The sequence below is a fragment of the Heloderma suspectum genome, chromosome 1 (genome assembly GCF_057233095.1).
Source record: "Heloderma suspectum isolate Gila_16-S chromosome 1, 16-S_ref, whole genome shotgun sequence".
NCBI lineage: Eukaryota > Metazoa > Chordata > Lepidosauria > Squamata > Helodermatidae > Heloderma > Heloderma suspectum.
This window is the reverse complement of record NC_139458.1, coordinates 152,732,020-152,755,553: the sequence shown is the minus strand read 5'-3', so window position 1 is coordinate 152,755,553 and position 23,534 is coordinate 152,732,020. Positions and strand designations below refer to the sequence as shown.

At 43.6% G+C, this 23,534-nt stretch overlaps 1 protein-coding gene across 4 annotated transcripts in view; it reads right to left on the bottom strand.

Annotated features, from left to right (window-relative positions):
• Window positions 1–23,534, bottom strand: part of SLC15A2 (solute carrier family 15 member 2) — a 122,384-nt gene that overhangs the window by 34,734 nt on the left and 64,116 nt on the right. For all 4 annotated transcript variants that reach the window (XR_014784047.1, XM_084807333.1, XM_084807338.1 and 1 more), the window contains 6 exons: window positions 11,980–12,069; window positions 10,908–10,952; window positions 8,819–8,851; window positions 7,362–7,450; window positions 2,804–2,885; window positions 2,400–2,525 (listed from right to left, as the gene is read on the bottom strand). Coding sequence is in view for 3 of the 4 variants with exons in the window: in XM_084807333.1 (XP_084663459.1) it covers window positions 2,400–2,525; window positions 2,804–2,885; window positions 7,362–7,450; window positions 8,819–8,851; window positions 10,908–10,952; window positions 11,980–12,069 (465 nt within the window). In the remaining variant the exon portion in view is untranslated. The remainder of the gene's footprint in view (window positions 1–2,399; window positions 2,526–2,803; window positions 2,886–7,361; window positions 7,451–8,818; window positions 8,852–10,907; window positions 10,953–11,979; window positions 12,070–23,534) is intronic.

The following is a 23,534-nucleotide window of genomic DNA, read 5'->3' as shown; positions in this document are numbered from 1 at the left end:
CCCCCTGCCCCATCACAAATTGGGTCTAACAAAAAGTAAAGGACAAAACATAAAATGGAATGCAACAATTTGTCAATGATGTGAACAGGTTTGTCTGAAAAAAGAGAGTTAACGAAAGATGGCAATCCCAGATTGAACTGCTAGGGTGGAAGCAAGCTCCATCCCTAAGCCTCTCCACTCCACTAGTTCTCACATCTAGATAAATGGGTGTAGCAAAGGTAAATGGGGCGCACAAATTCAAAGGGGTGGGAGGCAGGAAGATGGACAGGACAAGGTTTCAGCCCACACTTCTTTAGTGAAGCCTGAGTTTTTGTATGAATAAAACCAACCAACCAGGGAGTCGAGCATAAACAAGAACAGACATCTAGGACTGTGGTATCACCTGCACCCCCTCCTTAGATGAGTGCCAGCAACACATCGTGCAAAAAGACATGCCAGTTGGATTCACGGCAAGCTTGAACTTCCATGTAATAATCTTAGAATTATGAAAAAGGGAAAGAGTCACATTTTCAGAGAGACTTTAAAGTTAATGACCCTGTTCTTTATATTTTTCATGTGCATTTATTTTTATTTTTTCCTCTTCAAGCATGTATCTTTCAGATGTAAACTGAAATGCTTCTTGAGCGTGAGCAGTGGGAGACATAGATTGTATAAAGGGCCATTTCTGGCACACATTTATCCCAGAAGAGTTAACCTTTTTTTCCTAATTATAAGTAAATATAGTCTGCCATCTGTGCCTTTTCTGTTGAAATGCACTGGGGAGGGAGGGGGCTGCTGTCAAAGGCACAGTGCCCTGTAGATATGTGCCACCACTCCATATGGCAGGATAGATGCAGGAGAAGAAGGTCAAATCTTCTTGTTCCTCTGAACATATGAAAGAATTGATGCTTCCCTTGTCATACAGAAGCCACAGCACTATGCCTGACAACAGACAAAGGACGCATGTGTTGTTGTTGTTGTTGTTGTTGTTGTTCAGTCGTTCAGTCGTGTCTGACTCTTCGTGACCCCATGGACCATAGCATGCCAGGCCTTCCTGTCCTGCGCTCTCTCCCGGAGTGTGCTCAAGTTCATATTCATTGCATCGGTGATGCTATCTAGCCATCTCATTCTCTGCCGTCCCCTTCTCCTTTTGCCTTCAGTCTTTCCCAGCATCAGGGTCTTTTCCAGAGAGTTTTCTCTTCGCATTAGGTGGCCAAAATATTTGAGCTTCAGCTTCAGTATCTGTCCTTCCAATGAGCACTCAGGGTTGATTTCCTTTCGGATTGACTGATTTGACCTCCTTGCAGTCCAGGGGACTCGTAAGAGTCTTCTCCAGCACCACAGTTCGAAAGCATCAATTCTTCGGCGCTCAGCCTTCCTTATAGTCCAGCTCTCACAGCCATACATTACTACTGGGAAAACCATAGCTTTGATTATACAAACCTTTGTTGGCAAGGTGATGTCTCTGCTTCTTACTATGCTGTCTAGGTTTGCCATAGCTTTCCTCCCAAGGAGCAAGCGTCTTTTAATTTCATGGCTACAGTCACCGTATGCGGTGATCTTGGAGCCCAAGAAAATAAAATCTGTCACTGCTTCCATTTCTTCCCCTTCCATATGCCAGGAAGTGATGGGGCCAGATGCCATGATCTTCGTTTTTTTAATGTTGAGTTTCAAACCAGCTTTTGCACTCTCCTCTTTCACCCTCAACAAGAGGCTCTTGAGATCCTCTTCGCTTTCTGCCATTAGGGTGGTATCGTCTGCATATCGGAGGTTGTTGATAATTTTCCCAGCAATCTTAATTCCGACCTGTGATTCATCCAACCCGGCATTTCTCATGATGTACTCTGCATATAAGTTAAATAAGCAGGGTGACAATATGCAGCCTTGTCGTACTCCTTTCCCAATTTTGAACCACTCGGTTGTTCCATGTCTGGTTCTTACTGTTGCTTCTTGACCCTCGTACAGGTTTCTCAGGAGACAGGTAAGGTGGTCTGGTACTCCCATCACTTTAAGAATTTGCCACAGTTTGTTGTGATCCACACAATCAAAGGCTTTAGCGTAGTCAATGAAGCAGAAATAGACGTTTTTCTGTAATCCTCTTGCTTTCTCCATGATGCAGCGAATGTTGGCGATTTGATCTCTAGTTCCTCTGCCTCTTCGAAACCCAGCTGGTACTTCCGGTAGTTCTTGGTTCGCATACTGCTGAAGCCTAGCTTGTAGGATTTTGAGCATCACCTTGCTGGCATGTGAAATGAGCGCAATTGTGCAGTAGTTTGAACACTCTTTGACATTGTCCAAACCAATATAATTGCACGTGCTTTGCTTCCACCTCTGGTTTGTTTTGTTTTTAAATCTACCTATTGACTTTAATAGGAATAATCATACTGGATCTGCTGCCATAAATAGGAAAGAAAGCTCACCTGAAAAGGTTTGATGGGCTGCTGAAATAAGTCATAATCTTGGATCACCACTTCAATATTGCTGTCTGCCAAATTCAGAACCTGAATGTAACTTTCTCTGGGAACTGGCATTGGCACAGCATTTTCCTAATTAAAAGAAAGATCATAATGCCAACAACATAACTGCAGGGATTCCATCAATTTCAGTCATTATTGATCCAGATTGCTCCAGATACGTTAACACCGATTTACAGATTCGTTACCTTCAACCTCTGTTCCAAAATGAGAACCTGTAACCTTGTTGTCATTTTAAACATGTGTTCACCAGCCAATAATTTAAATCAAGTTGCGGAAAATGGCCACTGGTTTATTAGTGTAGAAAACATGTATCTCTACCCCCTTGCATGCAGCTGCTCAGTGCTTACCTCTATCTTGAGTTCTACAACAGCTGCAGCTGCAAATGCCAAGCCTGCAAGGATCATGCCGGTTGCCATCTTTTTAATGGGCCTGAGAGTAAATAAATGTAACTTAATTACTAAAATGAGTGATTTAAAATTAATCATGCCATTCCTGCAAGTCCAGGAGCACTGCATATTAAGCTATATGAACAGGTAGCATTTCAATTTGACACTGCTGAATCCAGAAATCCTTTAACTTAAAACCTCCACATTATATTATTAGGAGGAGATCACCGAGACCCATTCAAATTGGTATGCTCTTTTACAAAAATGCTCCATCCTTGCAAGTTTCACATTATCTTCCTCTTAGCTCTTCTAGGAGGGGGATGCTGCTTGGCATTTCGTTAATGTGTGAGATGGAGGAAAGCACCGCTGATCTGCCTGTAACTCCCTTCTGGGGGGACAGGTGGAAAAATTGCTTCCGGTTATTGAACTACAAGAGCCGAAGGGATGCAAGAAATAAATTGCATGTCTCCCAAAGCTCCTATCATGACTGATATTTTCAAAGTGGGTTGTCTGTGTGTGAATATCCCCTTGGGCCTAAATAATGTGATAAGCAGGTTAGGAGGGAGGATCACATGGTGAAGGGCCCCCTACGCTTGGCTTGCAGAAAGATACTGGGGGATTAGAAATATCAGGGCCTCCCCCACAGACAGCTAAACTAGCAGTGGCTGGAGAATGCCTGTATGCATTCCTCATGCTGCAAGGGAATATCTAAAAGCTGCAGGACAGCCTGCCTGATTCTTTACTGCCAGGGAAGGAGCCTGGGGGAAGAAGGACCAGCCAGCAACTGCACCAGGTGGAGCCTGAGCCTGAGCCTGCTTCTGCCCATGCCCACAGGTGCTTAAGGCGGGGCTGCCAGAGGCAGCACCTTGGTGTCATGCCAAGTGCGATGCTGGAGTCGCATAGGATCTGAAGACCCACCCACCTGCCTCTCCAGAGACACCAGCAGCCACAATACCAGCAGCAAATATCTGCTCCTTCTTAGCTGCTGTTCTCTTTTATCTCTTATCTTTTATATTCTTTTAAACTGTTGTGCATTTTATACCCTAACATTTCAATATGTGCCTGGGAGGACTACTGGGCAACTCAGAGGGTCGGGGAGGTGCCACCATAACTGTGGTCACAGGCAGGGGGAGGTATGGCGTTGGGGGATTAACAGGCCAGCTGAGGAGAAGAGGGGCTAGACACCTTACAGCTGTCCCCTCTTCTGGTTCTTCCCCCAACCTGATGGTTCCTGGCAGCCTTACCAGTCTGCCCTCGGGTCTGGTGATGCTGCTGCTGAATGCCAGGTCGGCCCAAAATAAAATCTCCCTCATCCATGATTTGATTGTGGATGAGGGGGCTGACCTGGCATGTATTACTGAGACCTGGGAGGGGTCACTCTATCCCAGCTGTGCCCTCCTGGGTACTCGGTGCAGCACCAACACCGACTTGAGGGTCGGGGGGGGGGGATTGCCGTGGTCTATTGGAATTCAATCTCCCTCTCCAGGCTTCCTGCTCATTCGAGTGCAGATCTTGAGTGTTTGTACCTTGTGTTGGGTACCCGGGACAAATTAGGGATTCTGTTGGTGTACCGCCCACCCCGCTGCCCATCAGACTCCCTGCCTGAGCTGACGGAGGTGGTCTCGGACTTGGTGTTGAGGACCCCTAGGATGATGGTCCTGGGGGATCTCAACTTCCATGCCGAGGCCGCTGTATCCGGGGCGGCTCAGGACTTCATGGCCGCCATGACAACCATGGGGCTGTCCCAACATGTCATCGGCCCAACGCATATAAAAGGACACACGCTTGATCTGGTTTTCTCAACTGGGCAGGAGGATGGTGATCTGAAAGTGGAGGAATTAACATCTGTCCCTTTGTCATGGTCAGATCACTTCCTGCTGAGGTTTAGACTCCTGGCAGCCTTTCCCCTCTGCAAGGGTGGGGGACCTATTAAAATGGTCCGCCCCCGGAGATTAATGGATTCCGATGGATTCCAGAGGGCTCTGGGGGATTTTCCTGCTGCTATGGCTGGTGCTCCTGTCGAAGCCCAGGTCACTCTGTGGAATGCAGAGATGACTCGGGCGGTTGACACGATCACGCCCAAGCGCCCTCTCCCTCTGAGCAGAGCCCGGCCAGCTCCTTGGTATACACCTGAGCTGAGGGCAATGAAGCAAGAGGGGAGACGGCTAGAACGCAGGTGGAGGAAAACTCATGCTGAGTCTGACCGAACACAGGTAAGAGCCCACTATCGAGCCTACTCTGTGGCGGTGAGGGTGGCAAAGAGGCAGTTCTTTTCCACCAACATTGCATCTTCTCAGTGTCGTCCAGTAGAGCTTTTCCGAGTGGTTCGCGGCCTGTTACATTCTGGGCCAGGGAGAGAGACAGTGGAACCCTCGGTAGCACGCTGTGACAAGTTTGCACAGCACTTTGAGGATAAAGTCGCTCAGATTCATCATGAACTGGACACCACCATCAATGCAGTTCCATTGGTAGAGGCGTTCAGAGCACCAACTGGTCCAGTTTTATTGGATGAGTTTCAGTTACTGAGGCCTGAGGATGCGGACAAGGTGCTTGGCCAAGTCCGATCGACCACTTGTGTACGAGACCCTTGCCCTTCATGGCTTATTAAATCAAACAAGGAGGGGTTGTCCGGCTGGGTCCAGGAGGTTGTAAATTCCTCCTTGAGAGAGGGAGTGGTGCCTGCCGCTTTAAAAGAGGCAGTAATTAGACCACTCCTGAAAAAGCCTAACCTGGACCCAGAGGATGTTAACAATTATAGGCCAGTGGCCAACATCCCCTTCCTGGGCAAGGTACTTGAGCGGGTGGTTGTAGGACAGCTCCAGGCACTCTTGAATGAAACGGATTATCTAGATCCATTTCAATCGGGCTTCAGGCCTGGTTTTGGAACGGAAACTGCCTTGGTCTCCCTGTGGGATGACCTCTGCTGGGACAGGGACAGGGGGAGTGCGACCCTGTTGATTCTCCTGGACCTCTCAGCGGCTTTCAATACCATCGACCATGGTATCCTTCTGGATAGGCTGTCTGGGTTGGGAGTAGGAGGCACTGCACTACAGTGGTTCCGCTCCTACTTGGATGGCCGATTCCAGAAGGTGGTGCTGGGGGATTATTGCTCTGTGCCATGGCAATTGTGCCATGGGGTTCCACAGGGCTCTATTTTATCCCCCATGCTGTTTAACATCTACATGAAACTTCTGGGGGAGGTTATCTGGAGGTGTGGGCTGAGGTGCCATCAATATGCAGATGACACCCAGCTCTACCTCTCTTTCTCATCAAAACCAGGTGAGGCAGTGGCTGTTCTGAACCAGTGCCTGGGCACGGTAATGGACTGGATGAGGGCTAATAAACTGAAACTCAATCCAGACAAGACGGAGGTACTGTTAGTGGGTGGTTCGTCTGCCCGGCTAGGTGATATTCAACCTGTTCTGGAGGGGGTTGCACTCCCCCTAAAGGATCAGGTTCGTAGTTTGGGGGTGCTCTTGGATCCAGAACTGTCACTTGAGGCACAGGTGAACTCAGTGGCACGGAGCACTTTTTATCAGCTTAGGCTGGTATACCAACTACGCCCTTATCTGGACAGAGATAGCCTAGCTACAGTTATCCATGCTCTGATAACTTCTCGTCTGGATTACTGCAATGCGTTATACGTGGGGCTGCCTTTGAAAACGGTCCAGAAACTTCAGCTGGTCCAAAATAGGGCAGCAAGATTGTTAACAGGGACTGGCCTGCGAGCTCATATTACGCCAGTACTTTTCCAGCTGCACTGGCTGCCAGTCCATTTCTGGGCCCGATTCAAAGTGCTGGTGTTAACATTCAAAGCCCTTAACGGCTTGGGGCCAGGTTACCTGAAGGATCGCCTCCTCCCATATGTGCCTGCCTGGACCTTAAGATCATCGTCAGCGGCCCTTCTTCGTGAGCCCCTGCCAAAGGAAGTGAGGCGGGTGGCTACTAGGAGGAGGGCTTTTTCTGCTGTGGCACCCCGGCTCTGGAATGAGCTCCCTAGTGAGGTTCGCCTGGCGCCTACATTGTACTCCTTTTGGCGCCAGGTGAAGACCTTTTTATTTTCCCAGGCATTTTAGCATTTTAGCTTTCTAAATTTTTATCTTTGCTGTTTTAAATCTGTATTTTAAACTCCTGCACTGCTGCTAGGTCTTATTGTGGTTGTATTGTTATATTGTGATTTTAATGTTCTGTATATTTTAAATTGTTTTATTGTGTGTTGTTTGGTTTTAATTTTTGTGAACCGCCCAGAGAGCTTCGGCTATTGGGCGGTAGAAATGAAATAAATAATAATAATAATAATAAAGCTAATTCAGAATCCATGTTTTCTTAGAACTTAAAAGCTAATTTCTGTAGACTCCCCCTTGTGGTACTTACCACCCTTAACATATTCTGACTTGATGGCTAATAGGTGTAGAGGTTTTCAGCCTATTAGAGGGAGAGTGTATGTGCGCACATGGCTTTGCAGCGTATTTTGTAATAAGAAGGGAAAAACAACAGTGTTCGTTGGTCAGGTACTTACGTGAAATTAAATTTGCACAGGTTTATCAAGGGGTAGAGCCCGAAGTCAAAAACTGGGATGAAGACAAGGATCAAGAGAGGATTTAAGAACTGAAATGCCAAAGAATGCATGAGATTAGAAATTCATGATCATTTAGCCCCATAGAATACAGGAGCCACTTACTTCGAAGGAAACATGCATGGGGTTGCACTGCATATCCATTAAGAAACAATGAGGAAGGACATGGGCAAACACTCTGGACCCTTTTTTGCAACTCTCATCTTATTACATACTTTGGGAGTTTCTCCTGCTTTTAGGTATGTTATGGGTGCACATTACTTTTGTAACAAGTGACAGGTTGAACCATGGGGCCCATTCACTTTCATTTGTTATGAAACTAATAGCATGAGTAATGAATGGTATGAATGGGTTCATTTTTGTTATTCCTTTCATATCCAGTCATCACCCATTTGGGGTTGGAAGGGCTGACTTTTCTCCATTAGCGGCCGCTGAATTTGGTGGCCACCTCCTGGTACCTCCTGTTTTATTTTCCCACAATACCATGGATGTTATGTCAATACAGGGTACTCAGGAGGGGGCAGTTTCCATTCCTCACCCCCCAACTTTTCCAGAAGGATGTAATGTCTAGGGCATTCTGGGGGGAAAAATGGCAGCTGCCAAAATCAGCTGCATTGCTGCCACCACCAAAAACAACTGCAAATAAATAAATGAACAAAAGAAAATGAATAACTGAACAGACAAAAAAGAGACAACAAAAATCAACACGAGGAATTAAAATGAATGTACTTTGAATGACTGACTGAATGAATAACAAAATGAATGCAATTTAAATGAATGAAAAGCAAAATAAATAAAGTTATTATTATTGTACAGTACGATTGTCTGTCATAAGGCTGAGTGCCGAAGAATTGATGCTTTCGAACTGTGGTGCTGGAGAAGACTCTTATGAGTCCCCTGGACTGCAAGGAGGTCAAATCAGTCCATCCTAAAAGAAATCAACCCTGACTGCTCATTGCAAGGACAGATACTGAAGCTGAAGCTCAAATATTTTGGCCACCTAATGCGAAGAGAAAACTCCCTGGAAAAGACCCTGATGCTGGGAAAGACTGAAGGCAAAAGGAGAAGGGGATGGCAGAGGATGAGATGGCTAGATAGCATCACCGATGCAATGAATATGAACTTGAGCACGCTTGGGGAGAGAGCGTAGGACAGGAAGGCCTGGAGTGCTATGGTCCATGGGGTCATGAAGAGTCGGACACGACTGAACGACTGAACAACAACAATGATTGTCTGTATGACCATAGCATTTACAAGTGGTGCTAATGGAATGCCAGAATGCAGTCTGCAATTATGTCTGTGAAGATGTTAAACAATTAATGAACCAATGCTACACTAGTGCAGTCAATGGGAGTAAAAAGAGAGTGGAAACAGGCACTTGCTGATGCTCACTGCCCTACCTGCATTTGGTCAGGTTGAAGGACAAATCCTCCCTGCAATATAATGGCATTGGAAATGGTTAGCAAAGGAAATAAGGCAACTGTGGCAGAACTGACATCAGCGAAGCAGACAGCTAACACAAGGGGGGGCGGCGGGGGTCACACAGCCGAAGTGACTTCCTGGTGGCTCAGCGTTTATTTTTAAGGCTGACTCCACATTCTCCTTGACATGAAAGGAACAATGTTTTAGAAGTGAGCCTTCTGCAGAACATAACAGAGATCCCATAGCTGAAAATGTTATTCTAGTACCAGATGCAGCTCTCTTTAGACAGCATCTCTAGACAGTGGTGGGACTAGACACAGCATTTGTTTGAAAAGAGGACAGTGCCCATTTATCAATGGCATCATGTATAACGAGCATTTATCTGATGCTTCCATAATGTTCTACTGGAACTTTGCCTTTAGCCCTGCCCTACCTGATCATTGTCCTGATCATTTCAGTGATAGAGTTAATCAGAAAAGTGTTTATTGTGTTTTCTGAAAGTGGGTTAGTGAATACAAAATTGTCCCTTGGGACAAGCACTTGAATTAAGGCTCTTATCAAACATTACAATTTGTCACACATTCCCTAGCTCCTCTTTGCCAAGACTGTTCTTGGGTTCTCACACCAGGACCTTGGGCTGTCCCATATATCCATGGGGAAGAGAAACCATTCACTTATTCATGGGTCCCTCCACCTTGCTCATCCCAGGGACAATATCACAGAACATGATTCGCTTTCCAACACAGTTCCTCTGAGAATTAGGAAAGCCAGTGCAGTATGGAGCTGAGATTATTGGACTTGGTTCCTATTTCAAAACCCCACTTATCTTTAAAGTTCACTGGGTGACCTTGGGCAAGTGACTGTTAGCCTATCCCACTTCACAGGAATGTTGTGCATATGACAAGAGCCTGAAGCTGACTTCTACTGAACTGGACCATTGATCCATCTATCCCAGTACTGTCTCCTCTGGCTAGGGATGTATGAGAAATTAATTTCAGTTTGGTTTTGACCAGAATGTACCCAGTTTGCACCTCCTGGAACCGATGCAGACTCAAATACCAACTACAAGTCGATGTCTGTACATTTCTGAGCTTTCTGTGCAATTTGCAGAATCAAAAAAATGCATCAAAATGTGTTCGTTTGAAAAATGCATATTAAAAATGTAAACTTATGAAACATGCATACAAACATGCTTCAACTGATTGGGGAAATGTGTACATTTCAAAAATGCACACAATTGATGCCTACATTTGGAATAATGAGCATGAAAATATGCCCAATTTTTTGTGCAAAAAGAAAAAAAAATCAAAGCTCACAATCTGTTACAGACACAAGTTGGAACTACCTTTGAGATGGGATTCAGATAACCCTGCTGAGCTCAAGTTTTGCTGATTCATATGCATCTCTAATTCTGACTGTGAGTGACTTTTGAACAAGGTCTTTCCCAGCCCTATTACCCAAGGCCTATTTTTAACAAGAACTCTTAGGGATTGAACTTGAGACTTTATTCATGGAAAGCATATGTTCTATGACTGGTCTATGTCCCCGTCTTCCAAACTGAATCTGCTGCTGCTGCTGCTGCTAATAACAATAATATAAAGCAAGACCAAAAGTCAAATGAAATGCCTTTGGAACTCAGGAACACAGCATGCTGCCTTATACTGAGTCAGACCTTGGGTCCATCTAGGCCAGTATTGTCAACACTGACTGGCCATGGCTCTCCAGCGTTTCAGGCAGATGTTTTTCCAGCCCTGCCTGGAGATTTCGGGATCAAACCCAGGACCTCCTGCATGCAAAGCAGTGCTCTACCACTGAGCTAGGGCCCGTCCCTAAAATAGCACTGAACCAAAATGTTTCTGTCCCATTCCCTATTATATTGCTCTCACTTCCTGCAATTAAGCTCCCCAGATATTATGACTATAATTATTGTCTCTTTAAAGATGTACTTATTTTTTAATCAGTAGAAGTGTGACCCTTTATTACACTGCAAGCCCATCATTTTTAAAACATTGACTAATTTATTTAAAGAAGAAATATCACTATCTTGAATAAATCTGATCCACTTACAAAGTCAGCATTCATTTTAGTAGCTTGAAGTGTCCACCTAGAACCCTAAGAGTGGAGAACAGACAGTAATAAATGCCATAGCCTATGCATGGGAGATCGTGGATCATATAAAGATTGTTTGAAAATATGGATAATTGCTTGTATGACAAAAAATGGAAGACAGAATGCCCACAATTTTTATAGGGAGGTGGATTGTATTGATTATCGAAATAACAACTATGAAGAAAATGTGCATTCATTCTTTTTTACTTTCTCTCCTTTAAAATTTTAAGTAGTGTTTCACTGAATTAATGAGTATGATTGGAAAGTATTTTTCTATACCTTTTTTCCTTTTCCTTTTTTTCTGATAAGAATTATATTAACATTCTTATTGGGGGGGTGCGTTTGTATTTGTACAAATAAAGATAATGCAGGGAGAAGGAACTGCCTGAAGTTTCAATTCACACCCAGCAATTCTTTCTTTCTTTCTTTCTTTCTTTCTTTCTTTTTCCATCTATTGTATATTTTAAATGTCTATCCAACCTTTCCTTTAATGGCCAGCACTGATAAAAGCAATTAAAAGTTCCAAAAGGCCATAAAATATTATATAATATTAGAATTCAGAACATGGAAATGCAGGTTAAACATACATCTTTAATATACAGAATAACTGCAATCAACTGAAAGCCCATGCATTCTCTCCTTATCTATTACCAAGACACAAAACTTTGCCATCCCTTTCCATACAAGCTAAAATAACCCTCAAAATAGGGAGGCAGTCAATGGAGTAACATTCAGTAAACCAAGCAGAGACTGAAGCAACAGGGAGAAGCTTGCACACAACCAAGGAAGGCAGGCCAGCCCTAAAAATGGAATCAAATGCAAAATTTCCCATGCAATATCCAGTTCTCAGGACTGGCCCAAGATAATTTGCTGCCTTAGGCAAATAAAAAAACACAGCAAAACCTTGGTGATATTGACAAAAATATAGTTTAGTAGAAGTCACTAGTGAAAGTAGCCTTGGAGTCTCATGCAGATATTGAGATCAGAGCTGTATGGTGCAATGAAACCACATGGTATTGGTGCAGATTACCTGTTGATCAAAAAGAGCCCAGAACATCGGCAGTGGGATAAAGAGAAACAGGACTCGTGTCACCATTTTAACTTCAGTGATCAGCTGGTTCTGTGAAGGGAAACACAAAGCAAAGTTCGACACAGGAATAGCTAACAGCAGGCCCTCTCAGAGGTCCAGAGAGGCCCCAGCCACTTCCAGCTTTTGAGGCCCCTAGCCATAATAAAAATGAAAATGACAATACATGAAACAAAATAAAACACCCCCAAAAGAGTAAGACATAATCTGAATATTTTTTTAATTGAACAAATGCTTTCCTACCCTTTTTCTGTGCAAATGCACTAATTACTGAGGGAAAAACTAGCTCTCATGCAATGTCACAGTTGATATTAAGCATGGCAAGCCCATTCAAATGCTCTTGTCCCATAGCTAAATGGAGACAATTCTTTACCTGCTTCAGTACACTGAAGGTGTGTTCACCTGAAGCCACTAATGCAGGCAAACTGACAAAAACACGCAATGCAATTATGATATTAGGAATCATCCCAGGCCAGATCCACACCTCGTGTCATATTGATATGATCCTATCATGGTAATGTTATATCCTTCTTTCACATTTATACCTCGTAGCACATGCAATGACATCTATTGCAGTATTTTGGATAATACAGAATAACAGCAGGAAATAACATTGCCCCAACAGTCATCAGTGCACTTCAATACTGATAAAAAGCACTAGTGTAGATCTAGCCCCTTTGTCTTGAAATCCATTTTAAATTTCATGGAATATATTCATTTGAGGAAGATAATCTTATCACTGAGACCTTTTGAGATGTTTTTGTTGTACTGTTGCTGAAATTGTTCAGCTGAAGAAAGCAGATCTTCAATACTCATGTGTTGAACTGCCAAAGAAATCCAAAGAGGGTACAAGTGAGTTACAGTGACTCCAACTGATGGGTTAGACCTGATTGAATAGAGTCAATGAGGACAAAGAAGACATTGATTCTATAATGCTGCTTGGTATTGGATGCAGTAGGAAAGCTACTATTGGTGGAGAACTGAGATGAAATGACAATATTCTGTACTACTAATAATTTGCACTAAGTCAGAATTGTATCCTATTGTTTGCGAGCCTGTTGAATGTCATTGGCAAGGCTTTCAGTGCTATCCCTCTCAACATCAAGCATAGCATAGTTACCAGATTAGTTTGGTGGATCATTGTAAGTAGCTTCATCCACAAAGATGGCATCAGAATGCACTCAAATGAATTTGGACATGTGCTTCTGAATAGACAGAAATGCAGTTCAAACCTGGGCAGTTAGATTCAAGCTCATTTAAGGCCTTTCTCACTGAATTCCAGTGCTGCGCAACTGATTGCATGCCATCAATCCATGTAAGCCATCTAGTTTTGGACACCCCCTGTAGTGAATCAGGAAGATGTTGCTTCAGAGTTTCCTACCTTTGTGGACTGCTACTGAAGAATGATGGGATTATTTGGTATTGCTGCCTCCTGTTAAAAAGGCAGTTAGCAGAGAAAAAACAAACGGCAGAACAGAATGAGCGCTTACAAGTCTCACATACGCATGAAGGCTAAAAAAAGATACCCACGCCTTTCTTTAGTGAAAGGAAAGAAAACAGCTTTACTCACAAATATTCTTGCATAAAGATGCAGGTACAGTGTAGGGCTTCAAAAGGAGTTTGTTCAGTCAATCTTGTGATCCATTACACCAGCAGGAGAGAGAGAGAGAGAGAGAGAGAGAGAGAGAAGAAGAAGAAGAAGAAGAAGAAGAAGAAGAAGAAGAAGAAGAAGAAGAAGAAGAAGAAGAAAGGGGAGGAGCACGAAACTCCTGTAGGCTATAGGGATCCTAAGGCTAGCTATGCCCCAAATTCCCATGCATTAACTAGCTAACTGCAACACTGCTCCCTTCCTGTAACTTGCAGATGAGATGGAAATATTCACTGCAAAGAGATTGTACATGTACAGTTCCAAAGTAAGTAATTGGCTCTTGCATGATTCAGCACAGTCAACGCCTACAATGCTTAGTGTGCGGTTTCACAGCTGGAGGAAATAGAGTCTGAATTATGCTCAACCAGAACTGCTTGTACACCTTGTACTTCCCAGCCATATTAGAGCCACTGTCATAGGCTTGGCCAATGCAGACATGAAAATCTAACTTAAAACCTTCTAGAACTGCTAGTACTCAAACAACACCCCACCCCCAGTTTTCCCCATGAAATTATTAAACAAACAAACCTTTCTTCTGTTGAAAATGTTGAACTGTCTACAATATCAACATATCGAATAACCACACTGGTTTGTTCCTTTGAGAACAATCTGGAGTGGCATCAACAATGACTGAAAAATACTTGACATTTCGAATCTCATCAAGAATTGTTTGCACGAATGACCCACATAGCTCAGTAAATTCACTTTGTATGCATGAGGAGAGGTAATGGACTTACACGTGCTTTTGACTCTCTTGCAGTTCTCAAACACATTTAACATGCTCTGATAAAAGTGGGTCATAATTGCTGAAAAGTTTTCTGTATCTAGAAAGTTTCCATTTGCATGATCACCAATGCATTGACTGGAACTAAAGAAAGCCAATCCCCATTCAGAACGAAAAAGGCTGACGTTCAGGATGCGCTCAAGAGGGTTATTTCCCAGTTATTGTTTTCTGCAGAGAGTTCAGTTAAGAGAAAATTCTCAACTGAACTTTTAGCTGATGCTGCCCTACTGGCTGATTTCCATGCAACGTAGTTTTGTTTATATGATGTTGAACTCACATGTGACGGTATTCGGTTTTTCAACTTCCTCCAACCTCTGATGATGCTCCATCCTGATTGATCAGAGAAGACTGATGCATTTGCAGCACTTTCTTCAAAATGAAGCAGGGTGCATGATACAGAGACTGTTTTTCCATACTCCAGCATAACCAGTCTCTTGTGCAAGGCTCACAGTTCGGAAGAGTTTTTTATCAGCCGACCAGCAGGGAAAGCTGATCAATTTGATTGATTGTCAATTTGTCAACATCTCATGGAATGCAACTTGTAATATCAAAGTGACTAATTTGAAGAAAAGATTGCATTTGGGCAGCATGGCTCATGTCAATAATTCTAATGTCAGTCACGTTCAAACCTGTAGTGCTCCTGTATTGCTTTGTCTGTATAAGAGCTACACCTCCCCACTGCGGTTGAGTTTCTTGATCACACACAGAATCTTCTGCTGCATCTGTTACTGTTGGCATGGCTTCTTCTTGGCTACTGTCCTCATGTTCAGTTGTTGGCATTGAAATATCCTGTTGCAGTTGCAGAGGTTTCACTATCTGTAGTATTGTTTGCTGATGTATAGTAAACACAGACATGGATACGAAGGGATAATGTCCAAAAATTTCAAATGTGTGTCTTCACGAAACTCATTGTACAAGACAGTCCTCACAAATTTTCACTTTGAATTTTGGCCTATAGACTACTAAAGCCTATGATGATGGACAAGCTATGTGTCAGGGTTCCCTTGGCCCCCTCCTTCCTCAAGCACTCACAAACACACAAAAAGAGAGGCTTCAGTCTCATGCCTTTAATTAATTATTCACAGGTTCATTATAGATGCAAAGCCTCGAAGACTCTCTGGCTACAATGGAATGCAATGGATTCAAATGGAATAAACGAAAGTTGCCCTCAGTTTGAAAGGGTGGCTGTCTGGCTAGGCTAACTTAGGGAAGGAGGTCCTGCCCTTCACCTGCTGTTCCCCAGCATGGCCACTCACGCATCACTAAACGGTTCAAATGTCTAAGCTCCACCCCTGACATTTTCCTGTTAGCTCTGTGTCTCCGCCTGGTGTCTCTTAGGTCACAGACCTCAAGCCCCACTTCCTCCTCCCCGCTGCTTCTCACAGAGGGGGACAAGGAAGAAGCTTCGTGCCTGGCCATCTGGGAGTTGGTAACCTGAGAAGCATGCCTACCCATATCTGAACTGGCTTGTGAAAAAGCCTCCCCCAGTTCTGGCTGCTCCTCTTCTGAATCTGAGCTGCTAACTATCTCCCTGCACTCAGAATCAATCCTGACGCTATCAAACTAGGGCTCAACCAACCAACCAGTTACCTCTTTTAGCTACCATATGAAGATAATCATGAAGAATTCTCACACATAAATAATTATTTAGTCAACTAGACATAAAACTCTTAAGACAATAAAATGTAACAATTCTCTGCCTCTCAACATGCACTTGATCCAGCACCAGCCACGAGTAGTGGTTTGTTTATTCAATCAGGAGATCTGAGAGGACACATTCATCACAGTCTAATCTTGTGCCATCAAAACTAATGTATTATTATCAATATTTATGAACATTTTAAACTCTTAAATATGACAAAATCTGTATCAGTTAATGAAAATATTATATCTTTTACCAAATCACATCTCTTATTTGCTTAAATGTGCAGGTCTAAGGGTATGTCACATTTTGGTCTGACAGGGATATGCATAAAAGCAAGTTAGAAACTTATTAAATGCTAAAAAAAAACACAAGTGTCTAATTTCAGGCCCCCTTTGAGCTTGAGGCTCAGGCCAAATGGCCTTGGATAACAGACAATATATATTTTTAATAAGTATAACATTGTAATCTTAATATTATAATAATTATAACGTTATAATATATAATAATATATTATACATGGTCACTGAGATCATTATAATAATTATAACATTATAATAATTATAATTATATATAATGCATTGAGCAGGGGGTTGGACTCAATGGCCTTGTAGGCCCCTTCCAACCCTACTATTCTATGATTCTATGATTACAATTATAACAGACAGTATAAGCATCTCAGACAATATAATTTTTTACATGGAGGTGATCTCTATATAGGAAAATTTATGTTTTCCGTAGCGTTGACTTTCATGGTGTAAAAGCACACCAGTTTTGTATTCATTATGTTCAGGTGCTTCCCAATCCATACAATTTTTGGTGTGTGGAACATTTCCAATGCAACAATGTAGGAAGCTGACAAAAAGAAAGCTACGCATAGGCATATTAGGGGTAGTCCAGTTACCCCAGAATAGTAACAGATCCTATACGGTTCTAATGACATGAATGTATTGTAAGGAAGACGGACCAACACCACATGCATCTGGAAGAAGCAACATAACCTGGTTGGCAGGCATGCACCAAATACTATACCAAATCAGTGTACACATCACATTTTCAGGTGTGCACCAAAATATAAATTGCAAATGCAACAACTATACGTTTGTAAATGTATCTGTCATACAGAGGCACACATCAAGAAGCTCGGATTGGCTGTACATTCCTGGCTAGTGTACACATGGTTGCAAATCTGGGTTGGTTGCTGACCCTCATCCAGATGAAAAACATTCTGTTGTTCTTGCGTAGTTGTTTTGGGAGGGGGGCAATGGAATTTATAAACAACTCTCCACTATGGTTAGTGCTAAGAATGGCAATTTCCCTGCACCCACACTACTATTCCCAAGTGGCATTGCGAGCATGTATATGCATCCCAAAAGGCAGTGCACTTACAAACTCAAATTACAAGGCAATTTAGAATTCTGGGGGGGAAAGGATTTTTTATTTTTTATTGTTTCAGCATCCTCTGGTGACACTTGTAACTGCCAATCTGATCCTGCATTGAAGTGAGGGGAGTTCATTAATCATTAAGTTCTCCCTGTAGATCCCGGATAGCCCAGATCACTGCCCTTTCATGGATCACTGCCTCGTTGTGGCGAAGGGACTTGCGTAACTCAGTGAAGCCATAAGCTATGCCGTGCAGGGCCACCCAAGACGGACAGGTCATGGCGGAGAGTTCTGCCAAATGTGGTCCACTGGAGAAGGAAATGGAAACCCACTCCAGTATTCTTGCCAAGAAACCCCCATGGAACGTATCACAAGGCTAAAAGATACGACACCGGAAGATGAGCCCCTCAGGTCGGAAGGTGTCCAATATACTACTGGGGAAGAGCAGAGGGTATTTCCAAGTAGCGCCAGAAAGAGTGAAGCGGCTGGGCCAAAGCCGAAAGGACACTCAGCTGTGGATGTGTCTGGTGGTGAAAAGAAAGTCCGATGCTGTAAAGAACAATATTGTTTAGGAACCTGGAATTTTCAATGAATCAAGGTAAGCTGGAGGTGGTCAAACATGAGATGGCAAGATGGAACATCAACATTTTGGGAATCAGCGAACTAAAATGGACGAGCATGTGTGAATTTAATTCAGGTGACCATCATATCTACTACTGTGGGCAAGAATCCCGTAGAAGAAATGGAGTAGCACTCATAGTCAACAAAAGGGTGGGAAAAGCAGTACTGGGGTACAATCTCAAAAACGATAGAATGATCTCAGTACGAATCCAAGGCAAACCATTCAACATCACAGTAATACAAGTCTATGCCCCAACCACTAAGGCGAAGAAGCTGAGGTTGATCGGTTCTATGAAGACCTACAACACCTTGTAGAACTAACACCAAAAAAAGATGTCCTCTTCATCATAGGGGATTGGAATGCTAAAGTAGGAAGTCAAGAAACCACCGGGATAACAGGCAAGCATGGCCTTGGTGTACAAAACGAAGCAGGAAGAAAGGCTAATCGAGTTTTGCCAAGAGAACATGCTGATCATAGCAAGCACTCTTTTCCAACAGCACAAGAGGCGACTCTACACATGGACATCACCAGGTGGTCAATATCAAAATCAGATTAGTTATGTACTTTGCAGCCAAAGATGGAGAAGCTCTATACAGTCAGTCAAAACAAGACCTGGAGCTGACTATGGCTCAGATCATGAGCTGCTTCTTGCAAAATTTCGGCTGAAATTGAAGAACGTAGGGAAAACCACTAAACCATTCAGGTATGACCTAAATCATATCCCTTATGAATATACAGTGGAGGTGAGGAATAGATTTCAGGGATTAGACCTGATAGACAGAGTGCCTGAGGAACTATGGACAGAGGTCCGTAACATTGTTCAGGAGGCAGGAACTCAATCCATCCCAAAGAAAAAGAAATGCAAGAAAGCAAAGTGGCTGTCTGATGAGGCTTTACAAGTAGCTGAGGAAAGAAGGGAAGTGAAAAGCAAGGGAGAAAGGGGAAGATATATCCAACTGAATGAAGAGTTCCAGAGGATAGCAAGGAGAGACAAGAAGGCCTTCTTAAATGAACAATGCAAAGAAATCGAGGAAAACAATAGAATGGGAAAGACTAGAGATCTTTTCAAGAAAACTGGAGATCTCAAGGGAACGTTTTGTGCAAAGACGGGCATGATAAAGGACAAAGAAGGCAGGGACCTAACAGAAGCAGATGAGATTTACTTTCCTAAAATCAGCTTTTAGGAAAGCTGATTTTAATAAATTCAGAACAATGATCAGTAAGGTCCCATGGCAAGCGACGCTAACGAGAAAAGGAGTCCAAGATGGGTGGGAGCTTTTAAAAAAGGAAATTCTCAAGGCGCAATCGCAAACAATTCTAAGAAGAAAAGGTGGAAGACAACAGAAGAAGCCAATATGGCTTCACAAAAAGCTTAGGGATGACCTGAAAACAAAAAAGGACACATATAGGAAGTGGAAAGAAGGCCAAGTAACAAAAGAAGAGTACAGGCAGGTAGCACAGAATTGCAGGGATGGCGTCAGGAAGGCTAAAGCTGAGAACGAGCTGAGGTTAGCGAGGGATGCTAAAAACAACAAAAAGGCTTTCTTCAGCTATGTGCATAGTAAAAGGCAGAGGAAAGAAATGGTGGTTCAGCTATTAAATAAGGATGGCAAAACGATAACAGATGACAAAGAAAAGGCAGAGGTGCTCAGTTCATACTTTGGCTCAGTCTTCTCCCAAAAGAGGGTCTATGAACCCCTGGCAAAGGCGAAGTACAGGCTGAAGGGGCAGGATTGCAGCTTGAGATCGATAGGCATATGGTCAAGGAACACCTAATTACTTTGAATGAGTTCAAATCTCCAGGGCTAGATGAACTGCATCCTAGAGTAATAAAGGAACTGGCAGAAGAACTCTCAGAACCACTGTCTATTCTCTTTGAGAAATCATGGAGGACGTGGGAAGTGTCAGATGACTGGAGGAGGGCTAATGCTGTCCCTATCTTCAAAAAGGGTCAAAAGGAGGAACCTGGGAACTACAGACTAGTCAGTCTGACATCAATCCCTGGGAAAATTCTGGAGCAGATGATAAAGCAATCCATCTGGAAGCACCTTGAAAACAATGCCGTGATTACGCGAAGCCAACATGGATTTGTCAAAAACAAGTCCTGCCAGACGAATCTGATCTCATTTTTTGATCAAGTAACCTCCCTTGTAGACCGTGGGAATGCTGTAGACATCATATACCTCGACTTCAGCAAAGCTTTCGACAAAGTGCCCCATGATATCCTGATGAGCAAACTAGCTCAAAGTGGGCTAGATGAAACAACGATCCGGTGGATCCACAGTTGGCTACAGAATCGGACTCAAAGAGTGCTTACCAATGGGACCTTCTCAAACTGGGGAGAGGTAACAAGTGGGGTACCGCAGGGCTCAGTCCTGGGCCCAGTGCTCCTCAACATTTTTATGAATGACTTGGAGGAGGAGGTGCAGGGAATGCTGATCAAATTTGCAGATGACACAAAATTGGGAGGGATAGCTAATACTTTGGAAGACAGAAACAAAATTCAAAGTGATCTGGATAGACTGGAGTGCTGGGCAGAAAACAACAGAATGGCATTTAATAGGGACAAATGCCAAGTTCTGCACCTAGGAAAAAGAAACCAAATGCACAGTTACAAGATGGGAGATACGTGGCTCAACCACACTACGAGCGAGAAGGATCTTGGAATTGTCGTCGATCACAAGCTGAATATGAGCCAACAATGTGATGTGGCTGCAAAAAAGGCAAATGCTATTTTGGGCTGCATTAATAGAAGCATCGCTTCCAAATCCCGGGAAGTACTAGTTCCCCTCTACTCAGCACTGGTTAGGCCTCATCTGGAGTACTGTGTCCAGTTCTGGGCACCACACTTTAAGAAGGATGCAGACAAACTGGAGAGGGTTCAGAGGAGGGCAACAAAGATGATCAGGGGACTGGAAACAAAGCCCTATGAAGAAGAGAGACTGAAAGAACTGGGCATGTTTAGCCTTGAGAAGAGAAGACTGAGGGCAGATATGATAGCACTCTTCAAGTACTTGAAAGGTTGTCACAGAGAAGAAGGCCAGGATCTCTTCTTGATCCTCCCAGAGTGCAGGACATGGAATAATGGGCTCAAGTGACAGGAAGCCAGATTCTGGCTGAACATCAGGAAAAACTTCCTGACCGTTAGAGCAATACGACAATGGAACCAATTACCTAGGGAAGTGGTGGGCTCTCCCACACTGGAGGCCTTCAAGACAAGGCTGGACAGCCATCTGTCAGGGATGCTTTGACTTGGATTCCTGCATTGAGCAGGGGGTTGGACTCAATGGCCTTGTAGGCCCCTTGCAACCCTACTATTCTATGATTCTATGATTCTATGATTAAGAAGAGGTGGAAAGAATACACAGAAGAACTATACAGGAAAGATCTTAATGTCCCTGATAGCCATGACAGTGCGGTCACTGAACTTGAGCCCGACATCCTAGAGAGTGAAGTCAAGTGGGCCTTAGGAAGCATTAGTAACTACAAAGCTAGTGGAGATTACAGTATTCCAGCTGAGCTATTTAAAATCCTAAAAGATGATGCTGTTAAAGTGCTGCACTCAATATGCCAACAAATTTGGAACACTCAACAGTGGCCACAAGACTGGAAAAGGTCAGTTTACATGCCAATTCCAAAGAAGGGCAATGCCAAAGAGTGTTCTAACTACCGTACAATTGCGTTCATTTCACATGGCAGCAAGGTTATGCTCAAAATCCTACAAGCTAGGCTTCAGTAGTATGTGAACTGAGAACTACCGGAAGTACAAGCTGGGTTTCGAAGAGGCAGAGGAACTAGAGATCATATCACCAACATTCGCTGGATCATGGAGAAAGCAAGAGAATTCCAGAAAAACGTCTATTTCTGCTTCATTGACTATGCTAAAGCCTTTGATTGTGTAGATCACAACAAACACTTGCAAATTCTGAAAGAGATGGGAGTACCAGACCACCTTACCTGTCTCCTGAGAAACCTGTACGAGGGTCAAGAAGCAACAGTAAGAACCAGACATGGAACAACCAATTGGTTCAAAATCGGGAAAGGAGTACGACAAGGCTGCATATTGTCGTCCTGCTTATTTAACTTATATGCAGAGTACATCATGAGAAACACCGGGTTGGATGAATCACAGGTCAGAATTAAGATTGCCGGGAGAATTATCAACAACCTCAGATACGCAGATGATACCACCCTAATGGCAGAAAGCGAAGAGGATCTAAAGAGCCTCTTGTTGAGGGTGAAAGTGGAGAGTGCAAAAGCTGGTTTGAAACTCAACATCAAAAAAAGAAAGATTGTGGCATCTGGCTCCATCACTTCCTGGCATATCGAAGGGGAAGAAATGGAAGCAGTGACAGTATTTTCTTGGGCTCCAAGATCACCGCAGATGGTGACTGTAGCCATGAAATTAAAAGACGCTTGCTCCTTGGGAGGAAAGCTATGGCACACCTAGACAGCATAGTAAGAAGCAGAGACATCACATGCTGACAAAGGTTCGTATAATCAAAGCTATGGTTTTCCCAGTAGTAACATATGGCTGTGAGAGCTGGACTATAAGGAAGGCTGAGCACCGAAGAATTGATGCTTTCAAACTCTGGTGCTGGAGAAGACTCTTACGAGTCCCCTGGACTGCAAGGAGGTCAAATCAGTCAATCCGAAAGGAAATCAACCCTGAGTGCTCATTGGAAGGACAGATACTGAAGCTGAAGCTCAAATATTTTGGCCACCTAATGCGAAGAGAAAACTCTCTGGAAAAGACCCTGATGCTGGGAAAGATTGAAGGAAAAAGGAGAAGGGGACGGCAGAGGATGAGATGGCTAGATAGCATCACCGATGCATACCTGAGCACACTCCGGGAGAGGTTGGAGGACAGGAAGGCCTGGCATGCTATGGTCCATGGGGTCACGAAGAGTTGGACACGACTGAAGAACAACAAATATTGTTACACTCATCTCGCTTCTTAAAAGTGGTGAGAAGTTCCAGGAGTGCGGTACTTACCCAGGTTTGGTATCCTTTGGAAGGATGTCACGGGAGACTTATTGGCACCCCCTCCCCATGTTTGAGTTTATTTGCAAACACTCAGATGGCCCAAGTCATCAAGTCTCCAGAGAGACAGCTAATATCCTAAGATGCTTAGGGCTCAATCCTATGGATGTTTAGACAGAAACAAATCCTATAACTCCCAACATTCACCAGTCATCCATGCTGGCTGCAGAATGCTGGGAGATGTAGGCCATTTGGGGGGGGGGGTAAACATCCATAGGATTGTGCCCCTAATGAGCCCCAAAACTGAGCTCTCTGTGTCTGTGTAGCCTTCTTCCAGCATTATGCCCTGATGCAATTAACATGATGTGGCAGGAAGAAGTGGAACATGCTCTCTATCTCTACCCCCTCCATTGTGTATCCATCCATTTGAAGCAAG